The sequence below is a fragment of the Apiospora phragmitis genome, assembly GCF_038363925.1.
Source record: "Apiospora phragmitis strain CBS 135458 chromosome Unknown utg000006l:1.0-5683423.0:1.0-5690449.0, whole genome shotgun sequence".
NCBI lineage: Eukaryota > Fungi > Ascomycota > Sordariomycetes > Amphisphaeriales > Apiosporaceae > Apiospora > Apiospora phragmitis.
The window spans coordinates 1,275,594-1,298,007 of record NW_027117404.1 but is presented as its reverse complement, the minus strand read 5'-3'; the positions used below and the strand labels follow the sequence as shown (position 1 = coordinate 1,298,007).

Here is a 22,414-nt window from a genome sequence, read left to right as displayed (position 1 = left end):
GTTTTGATAAAAGGCTTTTGGCGAGTTGTGCACCAACGCGTGGCCATTGAGTGGCCTACCTTGCTGTTTTCCTTATAAAGATCCGACTTTGGCGCATGCTCTCGCCATTTCTGTAGCAACTTACTCTTCCAATCCTTCTGGCCCATGTGCTCCCGCCTTTTTTGTTGAAACCCGTCCACTCCTTTTGTACACCACGATACCTCCCATATCCATTTTGGGACGCGTGCGCTCGCTCGTTTCGTCGCGACTCATTTTCCCCCTCCCTCTGTTCGTGAAGATACCTTTTGGGTCGCGTGCTCTCGCCTACTTTTTGCGATCCATTCGTCCACTCCTTCTGTACCTGGCGATACTTCTCACACACATTGTGAGTCGCGTGCTCTCGCCTTTTTCGACACGATTTAGTATTTCACTCCTTCTTGTCGTGGAGATACCTTTTGAGTCGCGTGCTCTCGCCATTTTCTTCACGACTTTATTCGTTCACTCCTTCTTGTCGTGGCGGTTTTATCTTAATGACTCCTTGCGCCCGCCCGTTACGGAACGTTTCGAGCTCTGGTGCTACTCGTTGACTTGTTGGCGTCCAACATTCCATATCATCACCTTGGACCGGCATTATCTTAACCTTCCAACTTAACCCGACCCCTTTTCGGCCAATGGTTCAGCTTCGTCCGGTAACCTCACCTACAGCTACAACGCAGCAAGACTCCAAAACCCCTATCGGGACCCGCGGAAAAAGCTTCAAGCCGCAAAACCGGACCCGCCGTTTCTTCATCCCGTGTCTAATCACAGCGGCCGAGCAGTTTCCCCTTTCGACGCCGGAGTCATCACGAAGTGATCAAAGGGTGATTCTATTGTTCACACATTGCAAGGGTGTTACTTCCTCGGCCCACGAACTGATCTAGTGATCTAAAAGCGATTCTGACAATCACCTATCTTGAGCTGGTACTTCTCCGTGTTTGTCTTACAGGACAAACTTGCATCTGGTATGCTCACTTTCTCTTTCCTACACAGCTTTTCCCTTGCCCACATTCTTTCAGACTTCTACCTCAACCTTTAAACCTCTACCTCTCCCTCTGCCCTTCACTTCTACCACTACCACAACCACAACCACAACCTCAACCTCTACTTTTACGCCTCAACCTCAATCTCTACATTTCTAACCCTACCTTCATTAGTATTAGTGAAGAATCTGCCTTTTCTAATACGTATTTCCGTAAGTACATCCTATTTCAGACGTTAACCTTCACCTCCGTTAATTCTGCTTCACTACCACATCTTGTCAAGTCCGTCCCCTTCCAGACGTTAACCTTCACCTCCGTTAATTCTGCTTCACAACCACGTCTTTTCAATTCCATCCTCTTTCAGACAAATCCCCAACCTTCCGTCCCTTCAACACGCCTTCAGCCTTGCAATACGAATTTGCGGTACATGAACTAACATTCGGCCGACTCAGTACCACCCACAACAGACCTTTATTCCAAGTGTCCAAAACTCACCGTGAGTAACGGAATCACTACTACTTGCGGCAACTGTATCTGCCGCACAATCTCAACAGAAACCACAACACCCACAAAGTCAAGACAATGACTTCCACTTGTGCTGGCAACATGGGATCCAAGGAGAGAACTTCTACCCCGTATTCCGGAGGCTCTTCCCCTTCATCTGGAACGACTATGGCCGTCCCGCTGGCAGAGTGGCCTTTGGCCGGCGATGCCGGTGTTGACCGGGTTGCTATGGAGCGCCCCAAGTCTCGTCGTAACTACACTTCGCAGAGTGGACACCGCACTCCCATGTCCGTGCCACCATGAGACTGCCGGCTCCTCCTCCGGTTCGCCCACCTACTCGACACGGCTTAAAGCGCTCGTTCAACTCTATGGGAAGTATTAGCCCCGAGTCGACTGGCAATGATGCCCCGCTTGCCCAGCGTGTCCTCCAAACAAACTCCAAACGTATCAAAAACGGCTTGGCGACTCAGCTCTCGCGCGGAGCACAGGTCTTTAGCAGCGCGGGATCGTTCTTGCCATTCATTCACGAGTCACCCCCCAAGGCCAAGATCAGCGCCCCGTTCGATTTCCGCCATGTTGCTAGCGCCGAGCACGGCGGCGGACCTATGGGTGGCACCGACTATGGTCCAGACTCTGACCCTGAGGCAACCCTGAACCAGACGCATCGCGTCCTACTCGATGTCCGAAACCAGAGTCGCATCGAGAACCGTACCTCTCTTCCTATCGCCATGCCGAACGTTACATCGCCTATCAATGAATCCCAATTTGACGCTGGATGTGGCCATGATTCGAGCCGCAACAGCTTCAATCCCTTTCCATCGCAGACAGCTACCCCGGCAACTATGCTAGTTCATCGACCGGAGAATCACCCGGAGGCTGCACGCAAGAGAAAGTTTGTCCTGCTGAGAATCAATATCCGCGAATTGATGAACCGCCCAGTCAAGCCATGGAGCGTTGCCTTCTGGGCTGCGATTATATCAACATACATCACAGCCTTCTCGACCGTCTCTGCCATGACAGTTATGGTACTGTACAGTGATGAGCATAAGATCACCAATACCAGACAGATAGTGTGGTTGGTTCTATCCATTGGCTTTTGTTTCATTTCCATGGCCGCCGTCATCGTAACTTATGCTCGCCGCAAGACTTCTCTGGTTATGGCCATTCATCGTAACAGCCAAAACGAGGAGGAGTTGATTGAGATGCGCAACATCGTCAGATACTCTACCCCTACACCTGTCCGGAACAGTGACCCCGCCATTGAACTCGACGACATGACCCAGCGCGGCCCTTCAGGAGTTGCTGCCGCAGGCCAGAACGAGAGAGCCCCCTGTTTCTCGCGTGGCCCTACGACCCCTGAGCCAGTCCATATTCGCCAGAGCAACAGGATCGTCGCTGAGGGACTTCACAATCTCGTTGCACCGCCCAATTCGACCCAGAGCAAGCGTGCTAGTGGCATTTTCGACGTCGAGTCGGTCCGAACCGCCCTCTGCGCACAAAGTATCGTTGAGGCTCGACCTGCTGCTGCAGTTCTGCGGGCTGATGGCACTCCTATCGGTGTTGCCCGTAGCGACTCTCTCATCTATTCTGCTGCACGCCGCCAAGGAGCTGATCTTCGACATGGTCAACAGGAGCAACATCAGGCTTCCTCGTCCGACAATGACTCGCCCGAGTCGTCGAAGACACCCAAGGATGACGAGTCTCTAACGGCATCGACAGATAAGCTAGTTGCTGGTAGAATCCCCCACTCTGTAGCTGTTCCGGACCTGTCATCCGAGACCAACATCCCTATGATGCCTTCCGTTGACACCAAGTCGACTCTGTCCTCTCTTATCAGCTCATACGCAGACGACAGCGAAAAGGATCAGGTCGCCCAAGATGCCTCCGGTGCCTCGTACACGAAGACTTACAGCGCCCCGCGTCCTAAGGAGGCTTTGGGCTCGCACCCCGTCCCGCGCGCTGCCAGCAGCACAAACCCCTTTAAGCGTCTTCAGGAGGAACACAAGCTCCCCCACAAGATCGTAACCGAGGCCGGAACTCCCGATTCACAGAAGAGCACGGAGCGGTTCCCTGCGTACGTCGACAATGGCTCCACACATGACCATCGCGATACTCACAACGACACCTTTGGTCCTCGTCGAGGACCCATGACCCCGATCTACGAGCGCAGCGAGGCCGCCATTGGTGGTCTTTGCTGATCGTCTTGATCATCCTTATCCACTTGCATTTTGTGTACTTCTGGGTCTCTCTTATTCTGGGAAAACCGAACGTTCATCTGGTTTCCTGGCATACGAGGAAGAAAATTTCCTTGCATTCATCTGTCTTTTTCGACTGTCTTTTCTCTTCTTCAGGCTTTGGCGTTGGCTGTGATTTTCTTCACTTAGTTATTTCTGCGGACATACGACGACGGCGTTGCCGACATTGGCGACTCGCACATCCGGTACGAACTACACGAGATATGGTTCCTACATTTCACGAGTTCGACGTTGATTTCATTGCGGATCTTTCCCTTCAGCAGTGGAGCACAATCACTGCATTCACGAACTCTCGATTCTCTGTGGCTATAGAGATGCACGAGGAGTTCTCACACGATGATGACGACGAAACAATTTACGCTGGAAACGAAGCCTACGAATGCACAGGGGCTTCGCCACAGCGGCGCGAATCTTGAGATATGAATGAATATTGTACGACTACAGGAAACACACATGCGATCTCTTAGGTTTTCAGGAGAAACCCAGCAACGGGAACGGTGAATAAACGACATTTTCGCTTTTCTTCACGATTCTTTCCCCTGCAGCTTCTTCCCCTCATCAGGATGATCTTCCGCCTTGAGGTCGATCCCCGTTCTTTCTCACGCTTTCTCACGCTCTGACGCTCTCATGCGTTGCAAGGTTGGGACCATGTGTCCATAACTTCTGCGAGTTGAGGAGTTGGTCGATAACGGTCCGGTTTGGGGGATATGGCAGTGGTTACTAGTTTGCGATTGAGTTCTCTCAGCAGTTTTGGCAAGGCACACGGGAGGGGCGAAAGGCGGAATAATTCATGGTGGTGGTACGGCGGTCCGCAAAGTTCTTCACGATAGCGTTAATACATGGCGTTTGTGTCTCATCTCTGTGTCCTGTGGAATTTCCCAGCCAGCAATGTGATATGTAAACCTATTTGACTTTATAATTGCCGTTTAAGCTTCAGTAAGTCCAACATTAAATGGCCCGGGCAGCACGAGCCCGGTTTTCACGGTTTCGCCTCTCCTTGAGTGCCGTCTTCCTCCGCTTCTTCCACTTGCGGTTCAGATCTCCTCGGTTCTCCCAGAAGAACTTCTGGAAGTCGGTAGCCGGTGTAGACTTCGACTGGTCACCGCCTGTGGCAGCCCCGGCCATGGCCATATCTCCATCCGCGTCCTCTACATCCTCTCCGTCGGCCTCAACTTCATCGCCTTCATCTTCCTCGACGAGGTCATCCTCTTGGGTAGACCAGGGGTGATAGGAGCGACTTGGGTGGGCAGTATCAGGTGTCGGCGCAGCACTTCGAATATTCCTAAACTCGAAGTCTTGCTTGCTGTATGGGGTCATGGGAATTTGAGCCGGCGGGCCGGCCTCGGCCTCATCCTCGATATCATCATCGTTGTTGAAGAAGCTGAAAGGCTGAGCGTCCGCCGACGAGCCGTTCTCATCTCTCTCCTTGGTTGCGTTTGTACAAAGCCTCGAGTGGATGCACCACCTTGCCCGATGCGGGTGTGGTCGGCGGTGGGATCTTAATCGTGAGGCTTGTCATTGAACCAGACGACTTCGGGCGAGATGAGTCGAGTTTGCCCCCCGAAGCGGGACTGCTGGCGCCCTGGGTCCCGATTCGAAGGTTTTGGCAAGTGTCCGAACTTTGGAAGGACTTGCTTCCTCGTCAGATTCCGAAGAAGAGCCGCTGTTGCTAGTTTCATCCTCCTGGTTCTGGGCGGATACTTCTGATACAGCCGCCTTGTTGTTGGCTACCTTTCGTGTCTTCGTCGCCTCCTCAGCTTCAGAATCCGAGGAGCTCTCACTGCTGCTTGTGTCATCCTCGTCCTGAGCAGAGGCTGGTGCGGGTTCTATGCGTTGCGACGATTTGGTTTTCGTTGGCTTCGGGGCCTCTTCTGCATCAGAGTCCGAAGACGAGCCACTGCTGCTTGTCTCGTCGTCTTCTTCCGTGACAGGTGTTGGCGCAGGTGGGGTCTTCGACTTCTTTGGTTTTGGCAACTGAGACTTTGGCTTGGGCAACTCAGGGACTCTTGTAACCCACAAAGGTTCTACCACATTGCCGTTGCCATCAACCCAGCCCTTGCCCTCCTCAAACGTAAGGGGTTCCGACTTTTTCGTCTCGTCCAACGTAGATCGCAGGAATGAAGGGTACTTGGTGGATCGCTCGAATTCGTGAACGACAACCTCGCGATCGCTTCTCCTCTTCTTCCGCTTGCGTGCGCCCTCCTCTTCCTCTTCCTCCTCGACGGGCTGTTTGGCGCTGGGAACCCGGGCAGCTTCTGCTTGAAAAGACATTCGGAGCCGTCGCTGTACTTGGACTTGACTGCGCTTCGTTTCTCCTTCTTGTCTTTCTTTTCCTTCTTTTCCTTGGCGCTCTTATTCCTGTCCTTGTCCTTTCTCTTCTCCTTGATCATCTCGCCCTCCGAGACTGTCCAGCCTCGCTTGATCTTGCGATCGCTCAGTTGGACGCCGTCGACGACCTCGGGTTCTCCTCGTTTCCGCTTCTTCTCTTTCTTCTCCTTCTTGTGGCTCTTTTTCGGCTTGACGCCCTCGTCCGCGACGACGCCCGTGGGCGGCGGAATCGACTCCGGCCTAGCCTGTTCAATGCGCATCTTGCTGCCCTCTCAGAGTGGCGCCGTTGAACTTCTTCTTCAGCTTCTCGGCTTCGGCCAGGGGAACCTCGACGAAACCGTAGCGCCTGTCGGGGAAAGCCTCGAGCGTGTGGTAGGATATGTTGCGGGCAAGCGGTCGAATGGCCGACGATAGCACAAGGCTTGACAGCTCAGGGTCCAGAGGTGCAATATGGAGGCGGGTGTAGCCGTCCTTGTCGGCGACGAACGGGGCGGACTTATGGGTGGATTTCTCATTACCTACCGCCATTGGAATTGCAGGGCCATGTCAGACAGTAACCGAGCCAGACTGTACGCGATGGTTGCCTATCTCTGCTGCTTTTTCTGGCGGCTAAATTTGTCTGAGAGGTCTGGATGGGCAACTGAAATGGGTGGGTTCCATTTTTATTTTTCTGCAGCTTCGAAAGCTCCACAGTTCGTTTCGGTGAGAGAGCGGGAGCGCACGGTCCCTCACCGACGGTTAGTCGGTACTGGACAGCTGGATTCCTTCCTTATCTGATCCAGCGCCATGGAGAATAGCTGGACTCTTTCTTCATATTTCTCATCCCAACGAGCGTCCAGTACACGTAGACTACCTATCATCCGAAAGATTGAGGATTTCTCAGTCCTCGTTGTCTCCTAGAGTTTTATTTATTGCCCAGCATGGCGCCCCAACTCCCTCCTCTGCCTTTTGTACGCACCGTATGTGTTTGCGGCCCACCATATTCGTGCTCTGACATACAATGCGATTTCCATGTCTAATCCCTCTCCCTCATAGGTCCTCAAGAACTTCATGTCGGAATCGGGCCTGGAGCCAAGGTAATTGCCAACGCAGCACCGCCTAGGTCGGGCTCCTCTCCGTGCCCAAAGCTGATCAATCGCTGCAGACTGTTTGGGCCTCACGTAAGATCCATAGCTCGCTCAGTAGAATACGAGGTGTGGTGGGCGCTAACGGACGGTAGCTCCGAATCACCAATGCGGTCCCCGGCAAAGTCGACTTTGAACTGGATATCACCAAGGACCACACGGTAGGTTGAAGTACGGAGTACTGGATTCATAGACGCCGCCCTGCTTACTTGCACAACTCAAAGAACCGATTGAAGATCATCCATGGCGGCACCATCGCCAGCATGGTAGATCTTGGTGGCTCGCTTGCTGTCGCTTCCATGGGCCTGTTCGCCACGGGTGTCTCGACGGACCTCAATGGTCAGTCCTTACCTCCTTGTTCTTTATTCTCTATAGCGCAAAACAGCTCCGGTAGCTAAAAATAGCCGCAGTGACATACTTGAGTGGTGGAGGTAAGGTCGGCGATAAGATCCAGGCGACTGCTTCATGCGACAAAAGTACGATAACATCCATCCATTGTATTTACCTCCACTCAATTGAAGATACTCATATGGACGCAGTGGGAAGAACGCTCGCATACACATCCATCCTTTTCAGAAATGCCAAGGGAGAGCTTGCTGCGCGTGGAAGCCACACAAAGTATGTTCACCCTTCTTCATGTGCAGTTTTCACAGACTTGGCTTGTACTAAAAGATGGGTTGCCGCTAGGTACGTAACCCAGGCCTGGAAGAGTCAGACGGACGAACCGTTTAATACACCGGAAGGCATTGAAGTTGAGGAGGGGAAATAAAGGTGACATTAAAAATAACACACATTTTGTCAAATGCTGAAGGAAGCGGAAAAGCACGGCACTCAATCGACTTTACGTCAACGTATTGTAAGATTACGGGTCCAGCTGCCGTAAATTAAAGATATCCGCTTGAATTGAGCCTCCTTTTGACGGGAGCCAAATAAGGGTCCGTCCCGCCTAGCAACAACGCCCCTGAATCCCAAGGGTCCCGCACAGCGTCACGTGACCCATCAAACATCACGGACACCTTTTCCTTTGTTGCCAAGTTGCAAGCCCGGTTTCAGGAATCTCTTTCCTACGTCTTCGCAATCCATCCGACACCCATAATGGCTCCTCGCACCACGGGATTCTGCTTCCCCGGGCCCGTTGTGCGGGATGTCTATCTCATCCAGCTTCTCGCTTCCTGGGCCATCCGCAGCTCCGAGTTCAGTCTGGTGCTCTTCCTCGCCGGCACCTTCCCGGGCACCCTGCTCTATGTCTCCATCCACGGCATTGGCCGGTCGCTGGCGGCCGTTCTCCTCGGGCCCTGGGTCGGCGCCTTCGTCGACCGGCAGGATCGCCTCCGCGCCATGCACCGGGCTGTCTTCTGCCAGCGCGCCTCTGTCGTGCTGTCCTGCGCCCTGATGCTCATGGTGCGCCGCATGCAGCACTCCTTAACCGAGGCCCACGGGCTGACCTTGCACGTCTGTCTGTGCCTGTTCTTCGCCCTGGCGTGTGTCGAAAAGGTCGCGGCCATGGCCAACTTCGTGGCCTGGGAGAGGGACTGGGTCGTGGTAGTGGCCGAGGCGCACGGACTCCGGCGGCAGAACTTCAACGCCTCGCTCCGCCGGGTCGACCTGGCCTGCAAGCTGTTCGCGCCCTCGCTCGTCGGCTTCTTGGATACGTACTGGTCCCAGCTGGCCATGTTCGTGGTCCTGCTCTGGAACGTGTGCTCTATTGCCGTCGAGTTCTGGGCCACGAGACGCGTGTACAACCGGACGCCGCAGTTGGCACTGAAGTCGTCTACGTCGTCGTCGTCGGCATCGTCTACAACAGAGAAGCTCGAGGATGAGAAGGAGTTGTTTGCCTTCTCGCAATCTCTTCTGGCTGAACCCACCTTACCTACTCCTACGCCGACTGCGCCTGTGCTCCTCTCGTTAGCACCATGGCGAGAATATGTCAGGTCGCCCGTCTTTCTCGCTTCCTTTTCAGGTTGTATTCTCTATTTCACTGTCCTTTACTTCGGTGGTCAGATTATCAGCTATCTCTTTAGCCTCGGCTTTACCTCGATGGAGGTCACCATGCTTCGAATGGCGTCGGTCCTGTCCGAGCTCGGCGGCACTTGGATGGCTCCGATTATGATGGACAAGGTCGGCCCAGCGCGAGCGGGTTTGTTCTTCCTCTTCTGGCAGGTGGTCTGCCTGGCCATCTTCGCCGGGCCTGTCATAACTCACGGCATTACCACGAAATTCGTTGGGCTGGCGCTGGCCCTCGGCATCACCTTCAAGCGGTTGGGGCTCTGGGGAGCAGACCTCTCCATACAGTACATGGTACAAGCCGTATGTTGCCACTCCGTATTCCGACAATACCTCATTTTAGGGAACCCATGACTTTAGGTGACTTTTGTTTCGATGTGGGTCTATTGGCTAACTGCGAGATTCTAGACTACGCCGCCTCAATCGCGCGCTGTGCTCTCGACCACCGAGGTAGCCTGCCAGCAGCTTTTCGAGCTGTTCGCCTGTGTCACCACCACCATATTCTCTCGTCCTGACCAGTTCCTTTACCCTGTATTGATCAGCTACTCCATGATCATAGTAGCCACCGCCTGCTATTCTCTCTTTGTTTGGAAGATGAAGTACAACCGACATCACGCGATGATACCCAACGACAATTCGTAATTGTTTCTCTCATATTTATTGCAGTATAGACTATAGACTCCATGTTTCCAGAAGCGCCCGATAATGCCAGCTCTATGAATCAAAACGCCTTTGTCTTCGCCCACCTAAGCCGCCTATGGTTTATCGTCAGAACACAATGCTTTATGTGTAGCCGGGCTCAAAGGATTCAAGGGTTGTTGTGCAGAACAATATGCCCCTGGCTCGGAAAGACTCGTGTGAACTATCCCTTTGTATAGTTATGGTATCCAAGCCCGGCTACGAGCTGGCCGCAATTCTATATTAGTCGGCGTTCTGCCCATCCAAAACGAAATCCACCCATCACAGCACCACAACCAAGATCATCAACACACTTCTTCTAACTTACAAGCACTACCTGAAAACTTAACATCTATTTTGCCTCCTTCTACACAATGGAACAAAATAACCACCCACAACCGACGCCGGGCTTCGGTAACGCTCCGCCAATGCGGCCGCCACCAGGCCTAAAGAAGCCACCACCAGGCTTCGAGGCGAGTCATGCGACTCTGGGCCACACACCCCAACAGCCTGATCTATATCTCAACCTCAAAAATGTTGCAGAAGAAGAAGAAGTAAATCTGTACGAGGACTTGGCCCTACTTGCGGGGATTTGGCTGTGGAGTAACCAATATGGGTTCGAGGTACTTCGCCGCGGGGCGCTATACTCCGTCGACCACGAACAAGGAAAGCTCACCTCCCGCCCTGCCTACGGCCATTGGATCGATTTCCATGCCGAAAATCGACTGGCTTGAAGACGGCTCACAGGTCTGGTATAAAGGTGTTCCAGGCCCCACAACCTACGTCGATATCGATGGCCAACCACTTGCCGTTGGCCATGTCCGCATCGACGAATTCGGGCAGCGTTTCGAGCTGCAGGATGAAAAGAGCTGGTCGCCGATCGACAGTCTCGTCCAGGTACAGACCAACGAGAACGGCAGCTATTCGCGCGTCGATCTACCGATCGCCCTCAACCCTGACAAGGAATGGCTGCCTGACGCATGGCTGCCTGTCGGATTGCCGCCCGTCAACCTCAACGACCCTACCCTGCTGTGGCAGGGGTTGTAGGCCGTTGCAGGACCGCAGCCACCGCAGCCGGAGCGTGTCGAAGGCGGCGTCGCGAACCCGCCTCTAGTCCCCTCCGCCTCCGGTTCCGCGAGATCGAGTTCCTCCGGCCCGGAACCGAAAGTAGATCTGCGTACCAGGAATCCGTCGTGGCAACACGTAGACAACTGGCTCACGCAGGCGTTCCCGCTGAACGTCTACCCGGTTGCGAACAGTCTGGACATGAGATTGCAGCACGTCGAGGCCTATATGCCTCGCTTGCCGCCTCCCCTCTTGGACGTTTCCGCAGACACAGGACGAGAAAATGAGCGTGTGGGTTTCCGTGCAGGCCGAAATGATAATACCTTGCGCCTGGGCGGATACGATGGCAGGCCAGATGCCTTGGTATTCTAACGGGAAAGCGCCAGTTAATGTCCCTCTCGATATGTTTGGCAGTTGGATGCAGTCGCCTCCCCCGGAGCCAGTCGCGCTACCTGCAGTACAACAACAAATCCAGCAAATTATGCAAGGATACAGACAAGTTCAACATGCAACGAGACAGAAAGAGCTAGCCTTTGAGTGGATGTGGGATGTTGAGCAACCGGACTTTCAGGAAAGCAACCCAAGCAGGGCCCTCACAGATGATCAAGAGCGATGGTACTGGAAGATAGAGCCCAAGGGAATCTGGCCTCATGGAGACGCTTATGTTAATAATCCTTCGATTAAGATGTGTAGATTCACCATCACCTCGCCGGCCTATTCCCCCTGGGCGGATGACTGGTTCCTGGAGGCGGTTGGGATGTACACCACGCTTCAGGACAAGTTGCCATGGATTCAAACGCCGCACTATTTCACGACAAGAGTGGAGATGGGACCAATGCGTGGCATGCACTTCTCCACGCAGCAGCTGCGCGACATCGCGAGCTTCTGGTATGCCTGCGAACCGTACCTGAACTCCCTCTTCGCCGAAACAGACAACAGGACGCATCAGTCGGGGACAGAGCCGACTCACGGGAGAGCCCGCGTCGCCTGGGGGGAGCCCCCGGAGAGGACCAACTGGCTGTGTCGGTTCGCCAAGAACGGTTCCAAGTTCCCGGCCTTTCCCCTGCTGGAGTCCCGGTGGTGCCCCGAGCCAACTCAGACGGACAATGATTTAGCCGCCAACGGGCCGGAGGAGCTGGGCATTTACGGGGCGGAGCATGGGCGCTTGGTCGCCCGGGGCTCGACTGTCCTACACAACGGCGTCTCCCCGGCCTCCTCCTTCTTCGCATCCCAGCCGCAGGACTGGGAGGGCAACATCACTGGGCGCCGCCTCAACCTCTGGCGCCTCGAAAGGCACGAGGTCATCAACCGCATCCAGCGGGCCGCCTCGTCGCCGTCCGTGGCGCTCATGATGACGGTCAACCCAAAGCCGTTCAGCCAGACGCGCGGGTACCTGGACCTGTCCAACTACGCGGCCCCCGTGCTCGGCGAGGACCCGCCGGACCCCAAGCGCAGCATCTACATCACCATGGCGCCCAACTGCCTGCAGGGCGGCGGTATCAGCGCCTGGATGGGCATCGTGGCCGGCGTCGTCCTCAACGCCGCGCACCGGGACTGGGACACGCTCTGCGCGCTGATGCCGCCGGCCTTCGAGCTGGTGCGATCCAAGGACGCCGACATCCGCGACCCCGCGACCGACGTCCCGCGGTTCCCGCAGGGGCAGGAGACCAAGTACTCGAAGAAGTTCGACGTCTTCGATCTGCTGAAGAAGCTGGGCTTCAACCAGGAGCTCCTCACCTACGTGGAGGTGCAGATGCTCGGCGGACAGGACAGCGACGGCAACATGTTCACTCATCGTTGCGTGCGGGTCGGCCCGTAAAGGGTGGGACACGCAGGTAGGTGCCCCAAGCCGTCCAGAGTGCTCTCACGAGGCCATGATCATGGTGGGTAGGTTTAGGTAAGTGTATAGACATGACAAAACAGGTAGGTATTGCTCACAGCAGTGTAAGAGGAAAAAAGTAGGTCTGTAAAATTGACATAGTATATTCGAAAATGAGACACGCTATTCGAAGCTAACAAGCACCCAATGTAAGCACCGATTGACGGTGTATCAAGATCTATCTATGCCTTTCGTGACTAATGAGACTCGTCCTTCTCCTTTTGCAGTAGCTCTACATACTGGGGCACGATGGCCTCGACCATCTCCTCGAGCCCCCGGAGCTTGATGCCGAACGTCTCCTCCGTCTTGCGCGAGTCGATGACGATGCGCGGCTTGGTCGGGCGGTCGCCCTGGTTGGGCAGCAGTCCGCTCTCGGCGTGCGCCGGCCACTTGGCCGCCACCAGGCGCCGCGCGTCGTTCCACTCGACGTTGACGCTGATGGCGAAGTTGGTGACGCCCCGGCTCGGGCCCGAGGTTGGCGTGCGCACCTTGCCGGCTGGGTCGAGCGACTCGAGGAAGATCGTCGTCAGGTCGTCCATGTGCACGGCCCCGCCCACGCTGAGGGGGAGCTGGGGGTCCGCGGCCCGTCCGGCCACGACGGTCAGCGGCATGGAGTTGCTGGTCCCCATCAGGTCCGCGGGCGTGCGCGCGAGCGGGTGGCGGCCCACGACGTAGGCCGGCCCCAGGTTGACCAGGTCAAAGCCCAGGGGTTCCGCCCCGGCCGCCGCCTTGCTGCTCATCCAGTCCATGCTGCTGCGCAGCGCTGCCGTCTTGGCCGCGCAGTAGGCGACGAGCAGGTTGGGGAACGGCGGCGTGATGTAGTCGTTCAGCGTGCCCTCGTTCAGGACGACCTCGCGGCCCTCGTCGGGCACCCCAGGCCGGGCCCACGGCCTCGGCGCTGGCGAAGGCGATCAGGGACGTGAGCACGACGACGCGACGCACGGTGGGCCCGCCAACGCCCCGCACGCTCTCCAGCATGTTCAGGGTGCAGGCGACGGCCGGGTCGATCATCTCGGCCTGCTGGCGCTCGGCCGGGATCTCGGCGAAGGGGAGCGGCGACGCGCAGTGCACGACGTAATTGGCGCCCCTCACGGCGTCGTCCAGGGCGCCGGGGAGCGTCAGGTCGGGCACGATGAAGTATTTGCAGTAGGGCTTGCCCTCGACGGCTTCGTTCGAGAAGCCATGGTTGGCGACGAGTTCCTTGACGACCTCAACCTTGGACTGGCTCCGGGCCACCACGTGGGCCGAGTAGCCCTTGCCGAGGGCCTCGAGGAGAAGACGGAGCCGAGGAAGCCCGTCGCGCCTGTGATGAAGACTGTTCCTTTGGACATGATATCGAGCTGTACTACTATTATGGAAATCCAGGTGGCCCTTTGCTATGGATCTGGGTCTCTATATAATACATACTCACATATATGATAGACATGTTGGTTTCTGGGGCTTGCATACCCGCAAACGGGCCTATTTCGGAGGCTTCCATGTTATGTGTTGTCCAAATCTCATGTCAGATAATATGACTGGCGCAATTGGTGGGAAGAGTGCCATAGTGTTGCTAGGGATGGAGCCAGACGACATGGTTTAAGAAAGGTAAATTTAGGGGCAACGGTCGTGACATGGGTGGGCAAGAGCTCCTAAGCGTTTGTGGACTGTCACGTGAGTGGCTCGCAACTGTGGCTGGTAAACTTCCCATGTCCGTCGTTGCAAGCTGTGACTGATTGGCTAAGAGGCATATGGTGGTTAATCTAACCAATAGGCTGCATCGGTCAACAGGAATGCGAGTCCTGCGAAACGAACAAATCGGTGTGGCCGGGTTCTCATAACTTGCGCAAAGGTGGACGGTGCTGACAGCCGTTGGGTCACTGGAGAAAGCAGATGGACATACGAAGAGCCCAATCAAGAGCAAGAGGAAGTAAGCAATATGACCCCAAGTGAGGAAATGTATTTGTATTGGGTATCCCGAGGAGTGACTAGCATCAACCGCCCGTCGTCTCTCTCCTGCACAAAATAGTACCAGTTGATCTTTCCGATAACCTTATCCCCATAGACCGGCCCCTAAAATCCCACTAGAAGTGATAGCGTCCCATCGTGACCGATAAACCGTAAGCTCGCGAGGTGTGACCGCCAAATGTGAAGTAGATTGGAATCGAAGTGATATGCAGTGAAGCAATCATGTTTGTCGATAGCTTATTTGCCGCAGCCAGAGCAAGAGCAGTCAGCGCCGCAGTTGCCTATCAAGACGAGTTTGGTCAGTTGAAAGCCGAGAATAGGCGGGGTAAACCGTAAGCGGTAGCGGGGTATCGCTTTTTTGTGTCAAGGGAAAGAAAGACTTACAGCTGGAAGCGCCGGAGCATCCGCAGTCACCCTTCATTTTGATGGTTGGTTTGGTTGGTGAAAAGGTCTTAAGAGACGTGAAGATAGTTGGTATAGATTGGAGATTGAGTCTTGATGATCTTGTTGGTCTTAGAAAAAGATGCAGGTAAAGTGAAGGGTTGGACAGGACCCTTATATAGGCAATAGAGAACCCCCCATCTCAAAGCACATTCCGGTGGAACACGCCACTCAGCCGTTGCCGGCCAATCAGAGAGAACGACGCCCTGCGTGGTTTTCGCGTGAAATGCACCATTTCTGCGTACAACACAATCGAGAGGGGGCCGGTCTCAGGTCCCTTTGCTAAGGTTAGCACACCTCCATGGCTTCCTGGTTCCTCCCCGCTTTGACGCTAGAGTCCTGCTGGACTGGGTAATGGCTGTTTTGAAAGGCCGCTGCATCTTGTCTAGTACCGCTCGCGGATCCCGACTGATCCCCACCACCATCCACGTTGGCCACAAGGACAAAGAGGAAAAGAGACGGTCAGCGCATATCGTGGAGTCGCCCTTCGATTATCAGTTTCACGCACAAACACCGCACGCCACATTCCCTGGCTTTCTGGTCTGGTGGTTGCGCTACCTCGTCTACCGTAATCATGCGAACAGGCGCGGGCTTTTTGCGCGAACCTCATCCTCTCATCTGAACCCCCGTCTTTTGTTCTTCCGTCTCGGCTGTGACGCCATAACCTTCGTTACCTTGTTCGTGGATCAACGTTCAGCGCGAACGAAAGAACCTTGGAAGTTCCCTTGGAGACCCTTGGGTAGGTTGGAGAGCGCCCATCGACGGACGTATCGTTTCCCATCAGTCATTTCGTGAGGTAAGACCAGGCAGCTGGAACGGGGGATGTCATTGCCGAGCCCACCATCAAGATTCTAGACTGGCTGCTCTGCTACTATTCGTCGATATCCACACGACCAAGTGATATCCCGTACTGGGAAACCCCCGCGCGCGCTACACCTGGCTATGTCATCTGGTGTGTGACGCATGTACATCTTCTCCCTGGTTACCATTGACGTACACCTAAGACTCATGGGTGAAACAACTCCGAGCTTTGCCCTATCGTTCTTGCTCATCCAAAGCGCTTTCTGAGAGAATGAAAGATGATGATGGCTTGGCCACGAGATATGCCTTATTGCCGCGGTTCTATCTATGCAGCGCTTGGCTTACAGCACATGGAGATATCATCTCTGATGAGGGTCCCTTGAGCATATCTAATCGGCAGACAAGCTCAAAATAGGCTTGTCCGTCGCCTGAGATCCATCCCCATGCATAACATATGCCCGCTGCGTTCACAGACCAGGGCAATCCTGGAAATTGTGGATCTGAGATAGCCGAGAACGACTTGCAATCATCGGTCTATCAAGATGCCAGAATCACAGTCGACGAGCAGGTCGGGGTAGCAGCACCCAGCGCAGCCCACATCAATTGCAAGTTATCGAGAATGTTCTGTACGAGCCCTATAAGTGAAATCTCTAGCGCCGGGGTGCCTTGTCGTCGGGGTTCCTACCGGTACAACATTCCGCCCCGTTTTGTCGTGCCCGGCAGGGAACAGGAGGCACGAGGAAACCCGTTGTTGGACCCAAACAATTCTAGATCCTTCCCCGCCACGGCGACACTTCGACATCTTTCAAGTGTTCCTCGATATGCTCAAGTGCTACTTTATAGACCCGCAGGATTTTCCAGCAAGTGCCAGGCTGCCAGGCCTCTCTCCGTCGGCAGTCGGATCAGAAACTTGTTCAAGCCCACATCCATGTTACCATCCATCTCAGATCTTATAGCAACAGATCTCCAATGCGGGTCCCGTACGCCAGAACAGCAATGGGAAAGCGACTGGCATATCCGTTACTGTATATAACTATGCTTGTCAATGGCTAAGAACGTAGGCAGCATCATGTGACGACGTCTACGTTACCGACAGCTTGGCTAGTCTGCGCGAGATATCAGTGTATGGGGTCACTCAAGCGACACTTATACGCCAGTCCTTATATCTCCATTACGTTTGCCCCGTTCGACATGCTGCATTTGATGTTGGGCATAGAGCTCGATTGATAATCTTAGCCTGCCGACGAACCAAAGGCGACTTCTTGTTCCCCTCGCCAATACTTGGCGAACGATCCTCGTTTCATTGGTTGGAGGGACTGATAACATCACCGTTGCCTCATACATACCTTCTACATAACTCGAATCTCGCGATCATCATGAGCCAAGAGCGATAGTAAACTGCGCTTCAGCCAGGAAACAGTTAAGGGCAACAACCCCCGAGACAGCCCCGTCATCTCGCGTAAGGGGCGCGATTATCATATGTACACTTAATGTATGCAAGTTAAAGCACAACGTACATAGCAGCGCGCTGCTTGTAGTGGAGAACTCTCTGCGCTTCTTGGCTTACTCTGGGTAATCTGTGCATTGCTATAGGAGCCACTTGGTGAGCTCTTCAGTAGTTTGGAAAGGGGTAAAGAGGCCGTCTTCCTCAACGTGAAGGTATTGAAAGGACAAAGCCTATGCGACAATGTAGCAGTAGGTGAGCAATCATGGTTTCTCTGATTGTTGATGTTTGGCTATTTCGTTTGACTACTTGGTGTATGGATGTTTCAGGGGCGCACTGAAGATGGAACCTGAACAACGGGCGCGACATGCTCTTCAGCGAAACCTGGTCAGTCCGTCTCTTCTTCTTCTTTGGGTATCCAATTGAGCTCGTCAGCTCTTCCTTGTCTCCTTCCCGTTTTCGCCTTCTTGTTGATATCCTGTTTGGACGACTTCGACATGGAGGATGAGGTATCGTCATGCTCCTCCTCGCCGCCTTCTCGTTCTAGGGCGAGACCTCTCATCTTCATCAGCACGATAGTCAACAGCTCAGCGCCGCCGCAAACATCCACCGCAAACCTCAGGCCACCAAATGTGCATGTCTGGTCCGGGCCGAAATCGACTGCATCGAGGATGTGCATCGGGGCGACAGGTGCCCCACGATTCGGCGGCGGCGACTGCGGTCTCCTCGCATCATCAGCGCTGTCATCATCGCCGTCGCCGTCACCGTCGCCGCTGCCGTTGATTTCGGGCCGGTGCTCGCAGTATCTACACTCGACCTTGATTAACCCCTGGAGTGGACAGTTTTCCACCCCATCAAGAGATTCTCCTCCCGCGTGGCCCTCCGGCGGGGGACCTCCCTTCTTCTTCTTCTTGCCGGCGGCCGTCCTTCTGGTGTGCGGCGAGTTCCGCTTGCGACTCAACTTCTTGCTAGCCCGTATGATTAGAGCCTCGAGCTTCCCCTGGAACTCGGCCCACGAGATATCCAGGCACAGTTCTTGCCGCCATTCCATTCTCTCGTACTCAGCGTTGCTGAACTCCTGATACGTTCGCCGGCGCGAGGAAGAACTACTACTACCCTTCATCTCGGTCCGGGCCGTTGTAGAAGAAGAAGTCCCCTTCGCCCGTCGCCCTGGCTGGACGCGAGTGGGCTGCTGCTGTCCTGCTCTCGATGTAGCAACAGCGGTGGCAGCTAACGTCTCGGCCTCTAGGGCCTGGTTCCTCTTCTTCTCCTTCTCCTTATTCTTGTCTTCCTCGTCGATCCTCTCCATTTCCAGCGTGTAGTACACGAGGCACTCCTGTAAGAAGTGCTTTTCGCAGTATGCCTGGTAGGGTGCTGGTGGCCAGACACGCCTCTGCTTCAGGTCCCATTCTGAGGTTGGCGAGATGAGCAGCCCGCTCTCGGCTACCGTCGCAAGGCCTCCATACAGATCGGACGGCCTCCTCCGTGGTTTGCGCTTATCTGTTTCTGACGCCATGGATGGGCAATTACAACTACTGAGGCTCTTAAGGGAGATACGATATCATTCAGGGGCATGGATGCACTGTGGCAAATGCTGGCATTCTGCTTTATCACACCTTCTGAATATACGCAAGTAAGCTCTTGGAATAGCCCATCGCTTTTCCAGTTGGTTCCTGTTCTTCATCGTCGGTGGGTGGACTAGGACTTCTCTTTGTGTTTATGGTCTGAGAAAGATGGCCGCATTGTCGCAGGGACAAAGAACAATGCCTTCAGCTTCTCGGAACCTTCACGCTTGACTGCGATTTGAGATGGGAATAATATCAATGGGTAAGCGATCATACTAGACTTTACTCCAATAATCGATGCGAAGTCTTCATTCTCATCTACCCAGGGGATCTTACGGCGGTCTTCTGGTGACAAGGCTTGAGCAAACCTCATATGGTGCTGTTGTAAGACTTCCATCACCCACTGTTCAAGCCAGGGCAGTTGGCTGAACAATGAAGTCGGGTTTACGCATCTCCACAATGAAGAATGTCATCCTTTGGCTCAAAGGCGACACAGGTGCCCACGGAGTATCGTGGGACCCGACCATCGGTGTTGTATTAGTCATTCAATCTGTCAGCCTTTCATTTCTATATCCGCCGGACAAGCCGAAGCGAAATAATGTAGAGAAACTCTCCCAGCATGGACAGGCCGATAAGGAAGGACGGTGTAGTCCTCTTTCCAAGAACCTACCAATGAGAACTGGGTGACGACGTGTCGAAGTAAGCCGGCGACGCCCATGTCTTCGAATCCATCAACCTCGTCGTCAGCAAGCGAGGTCTGGAAGGTACGGGGATTCCGCTAATAGGAATAGCAGTAGTCAGCTTTACGTCTAGGCGTTTGGAACGCCATTGGGGACGGTGAAAGGCAGCTCCGTCCATCGGATATGTCCATGACACCAGAATCGGGCGATTGTTGACTAACTGGCATAGCAACAAGTGGAAATGGGCTCAATGCGGTGTTGCAATCGATAGATCTGGCCCTATTTCGGCCATATGAAAACACAACCGGGAACATTCTGCCTCAACATTCTCAACAAGCTCGGGTCCGGAGTCCGGGCAGGATGGCGCTGATGGGTCCTGTTTGAGGTTGGGAGGATGTCTGTTCATTCGTGTCGGGGCTTGGGGCTTTTAGGCAGAGCTGAGAGCTGATATCATCTCGCTTGGCTAGGATCTCAGGGTCAGCATGCGAGCTGCATCGGACATTTTCCCATGTTCCCTAGCATGGAAGAGACAAAAGGAGGTATGTTCGTGAGTTACGGCGTTGGATGTCCTGTACATGGTAAATTATGCCCCGAGCAGTCCGATGTCCAGGAACACAACATTAAGCCACGCCTATTAGCGTGTCTCGGGGCTGACTGCACATGGCCCCAGCACTCAGCCAGGCCCTGCCGACCGGACATGAGTCAAGAGCAGTTGATTGGCCTTGCCATGCATAACATGCCATTATCCCCCAGCTTTCGGCCCATCTTAAGCAGACCCCTGTTTCTAATAATTGGAATCAAGACATAAATAACCCATCGAAAAGGAGACAAACTTGACAGCCTGGGCCACATGTATGTCTAGATACTCGCAGAACTCTACAGCTACTTGAATAAGTATCGTTTTGACCGTGAGCGTCGAACGGGACTTCTAGGAGCCTCCTCCGGCAAAGCTCTGCCAAGTTCTGATCTGCTATACCAATGAAAGTGCGCAAAGTTGCACGCAGATACCAACAACGTATCGAACCATGACGTTGCGCTCGTGGCACCCTGTCCTGTGGACTACATACCCCGCATTGTCGGCCAAGTGGAGGGACGGCTTTCATTGGATGGGAACAATGGCATGATGCTAGTGCAGCACGCGAGCATCGGTACTCCAAATGTACCTCTGACTAACACGAGTGTGTAACTAACATGAACCAGCCGGACCCAAGTTGAGCATTGATCAGTCTGCTGAGCCTGAGCGAGCACTGTGTCAGAGGATATGGAAAGCAGGGAAGATCTAATCATAGATCGCAGGAGTCTCTGTGTGTCGCAATGTCCAGCAACTCGGTATGATAATATGTTTCTGCATCCTCGCAGCTTGCGCAGGGTCGCGTTGCTTCTTCCGGTGTCTCGGCGGCTCTCAGTGGAGCTCTGTCGGTGCGATAGCCGGCGATATCAGCCCGATAAACCGGAGGCCTCAAGTTGAAGCTTCGGTTTTAGTGAAGATGGGTAGTTTCCATCGTGTTGGAACAGCAAAGACGCGTTTCAGGGGGGCTTTCCCTGCCTACACGAGACTGATTAGCAGCTTCGGTGTATCGCCAGAGGCCCTGAATAGATGAAGGTTCAGTAGGTTGAGTTTCGTATCTCCAAGACTCCAACTACCAGCCACAGCCGACAGCTACACAGAGGCTACTTTTCCTACTGGAGTAGGCGGGCTAAAGGCAACTGTGACGGTGGGCAAAAGGCACTCGGGTCGAGAATGGCAGTTCCTTCCCTTCCTTCTTTCCCCGCATCATTTCTTGGAGCGCTAGGAACGGTTGCCGTTGCTAGTTCTCGTAGCACCTGTTGCAACTGCTACTGCTACAACTCGACCTCTCGGCTCGACGTGTAACTCGGTTTCATCAACAGGAGGGATGGATGGAGAATGGGGGCCAGTGAGGAGAAGGCCCGGTTGTTGGCAAAGTATTGATTGGTTTTATGTACAGCTACATGCCAACCTACTTAATGTTTCGTGGTTGCCGATCGACACTGCCATGTTCTACGCTTTCGGTTTCCAACTTTAACGTTATTGCAAGTCATCTCTTATCCTCGAGTTTGTCCCCCCCGCGCGCAAATCCTCCTTCGCGATTCATCATCGACTGCTCAACCTCTGCGAGCAGACTAGCAGAATAAACGACCGTCCTCCATTCTCCTCTTATTAGTTTTGGTTTACTAGCAGTTAAATCGCCTTTTGTCGTCGTAGGATTCCCGCATATCTCGTAGGCGCTGGCCGTTCACTACTTTTCTTGGACGGGTCGTCTTTTGAGTTTCCATTTACACCTCCGGTAAGTTGGCCAGACTCGTGTTTCGATGGCATTGGGTTTTCCGTGTCCCTCAACACCCAACTGTTGGATCCACATCCATCACCTCTCCGATCACAGCACGCCAAGAAAGTCCCTGCCAGTCCCAGGATGACTCGAACCCAAGGCGCTTGTCATATCCACCCGTGAGCTCCGAATCCTGCCGTTCAGCCAGCTCTGCATGGGGCCCAACATACCGACCCTCCACCTCGGTTCATGTCTCCAGTTCCGAGATTCAGATCTGAGCAGGCCAATGATACCATCGTGCCGAAGGTTGTTGGGCCTCCACCATCGGAGCTGCGGCCTGCAGGACGAGGGACTGTTTACCTCCTAAGCGAAATATTAAATGCCCACAGACAAGTCGGTCATATACTAATAGG

General features: G+C 54.2%; 8 protein-coding genes across 8 annotated transcripts; 4 read left to right on the top strand and 4 right to left on the bottom strand.

Moving 5' to 3' along the window:
* Positions 1-1,801: 1,801 nt before the first annotated feature.
* Positions 1,802-3,700, top strand: PG994_005686 (uncharacterized protein; the record flags this gene model as incomplete). Its single annotated transcript, XM_066857095.1, has 1 exon — positions 1,802-3,700. One exon carries the CDS (start codon positions 1,802-1,804, stop codon positions 3,698-3,700), a length of 1,899 nt encoding a protein of 632 aa, XP_066716364.1.
* A 1,005-nt stretch (positions 3,701-4,705) lies between these two features.
* Positions 4,706-6,613, bottom strand: PG994_005685 (uncharacterized protein; the record flags this gene model as incomplete). The annotated part of the gene is made up of 4 exons (XM_066857094.1): positions 4,706-5,182; positions 5,282-5,993; positions 6,047-6,325; positions 6,378-6,613. The coding sequence occupies 4 exons, from the start codon at positions 6,611-6,613 to the stop codon at positions 4,706-4,708; spliced, it is 1,704 nt and encodes a 567-aa protein (XP_066716363.1).
* A 392-nt stretch (positions 6,614-7,005) lies between these two features.
* PG994_005684 (thioesterase family protein) lies at positions 7,006-7,978 on the top strand (the record flags this gene model as incomplete). The annotated part of the gene is made up of 7 exons (XM_066857093.1): positions 7,006-7,044; positions 7,121-7,161; positions 7,230-7,245; positions 7,305-7,370; positions 7,434-7,548; positions 7,620-7,685; positions 7,749-7,978. 7 exons carry the CDS (start codon positions 7,006-7,008, stop codon positions 7,976-7,978), a joined length of 573 nt encoding a protein of 190 aa, XP_066716362.1.
* A 326-nt stretch (positions 7,979-8,304) lies between these two features.
* PG994_005683 (uncharacterized protein) lies at positions 8,305-9,855 on the top strand (the record flags this gene model as incomplete). The annotated part of the gene is made up of 2 exons (XM_066857092.1): positions 8,305-9,516; positions 9,622-9,855. The coding sequence occupies 2 exons, from the start codon at positions 8,305-8,307 to the stop codon at positions 9,853-9,855; spliced, it is 1,446 nt and encodes a 481-aa protein (XP_066716361.1).
* Positions 9,856-10,503: 648 nt separating this feature from the next.
* Positions 10,504-10,938, top strand: PG994_005682 (uncharacterized protein; the record flags this gene model as incomplete). Its single annotated transcript, XM_066857091.1, has 1 exon — positions 10,504-10,938. The coding sequence occupies one exon, from the start codon at positions 10,504-10,506 to the stop codon at positions 10,936-10,938; it is 435 nt and encodes a 144-aa protein (XP_066716360.1).
* Positions 10,939-12,145: 1,207 nt separating this feature from the next.
* On the bottom strand, positions 12,146-12,751 carry PG994_005681 (uncharacterized protein; the record flags this gene model as incomplete). The annotated part of the gene is made up of 1 exon (XM_066857090.1): positions 12,146-12,751. The coding sequence occupies one exon, from the start codon at positions 12,749-12,751 to the stop codon at positions 12,146-12,148; it is 606 nt and encodes a 201-aa protein (XP_066716359.1).
* A 281-nt stretch (positions 12,752-13,032) lies between these two features.
* Positions 13,033-14,315, bottom strand: PG994_005680 (uncharacterized protein; the record flags this gene model as incomplete). The annotated part of the gene is made up of 3 exons (XM_066857089.1): positions 13,033-13,695; positions 13,724-14,175; positions 14,285-14,315. 3 exons carry the CDS (start codon positions 14,313-14,315, stop codon positions 13,033-13,035), a joined length of 1,146 nt encoding a protein of 381 aa, XP_066716358.1.
* A 3,541-nt stretch (positions 14,316-17,856) lies between these two features.
* Positions 17,857-18,984, bottom strand: PG994_005679 (uncharacterized protein; the record flags this gene model as incomplete). Its single annotated transcript, XM_066857088.1, has 1 exon — positions 17,857-18,984. One exon carries the CDS (start codon positions 18,982-18,984, stop codon positions 17,857-17,859), a length of 1,128 nt encoding a protein of 375 aa, XP_066716357.1.
* Between the last annotated feature and the right edge of the window lie 3,430 nt (positions 18,985-22,414).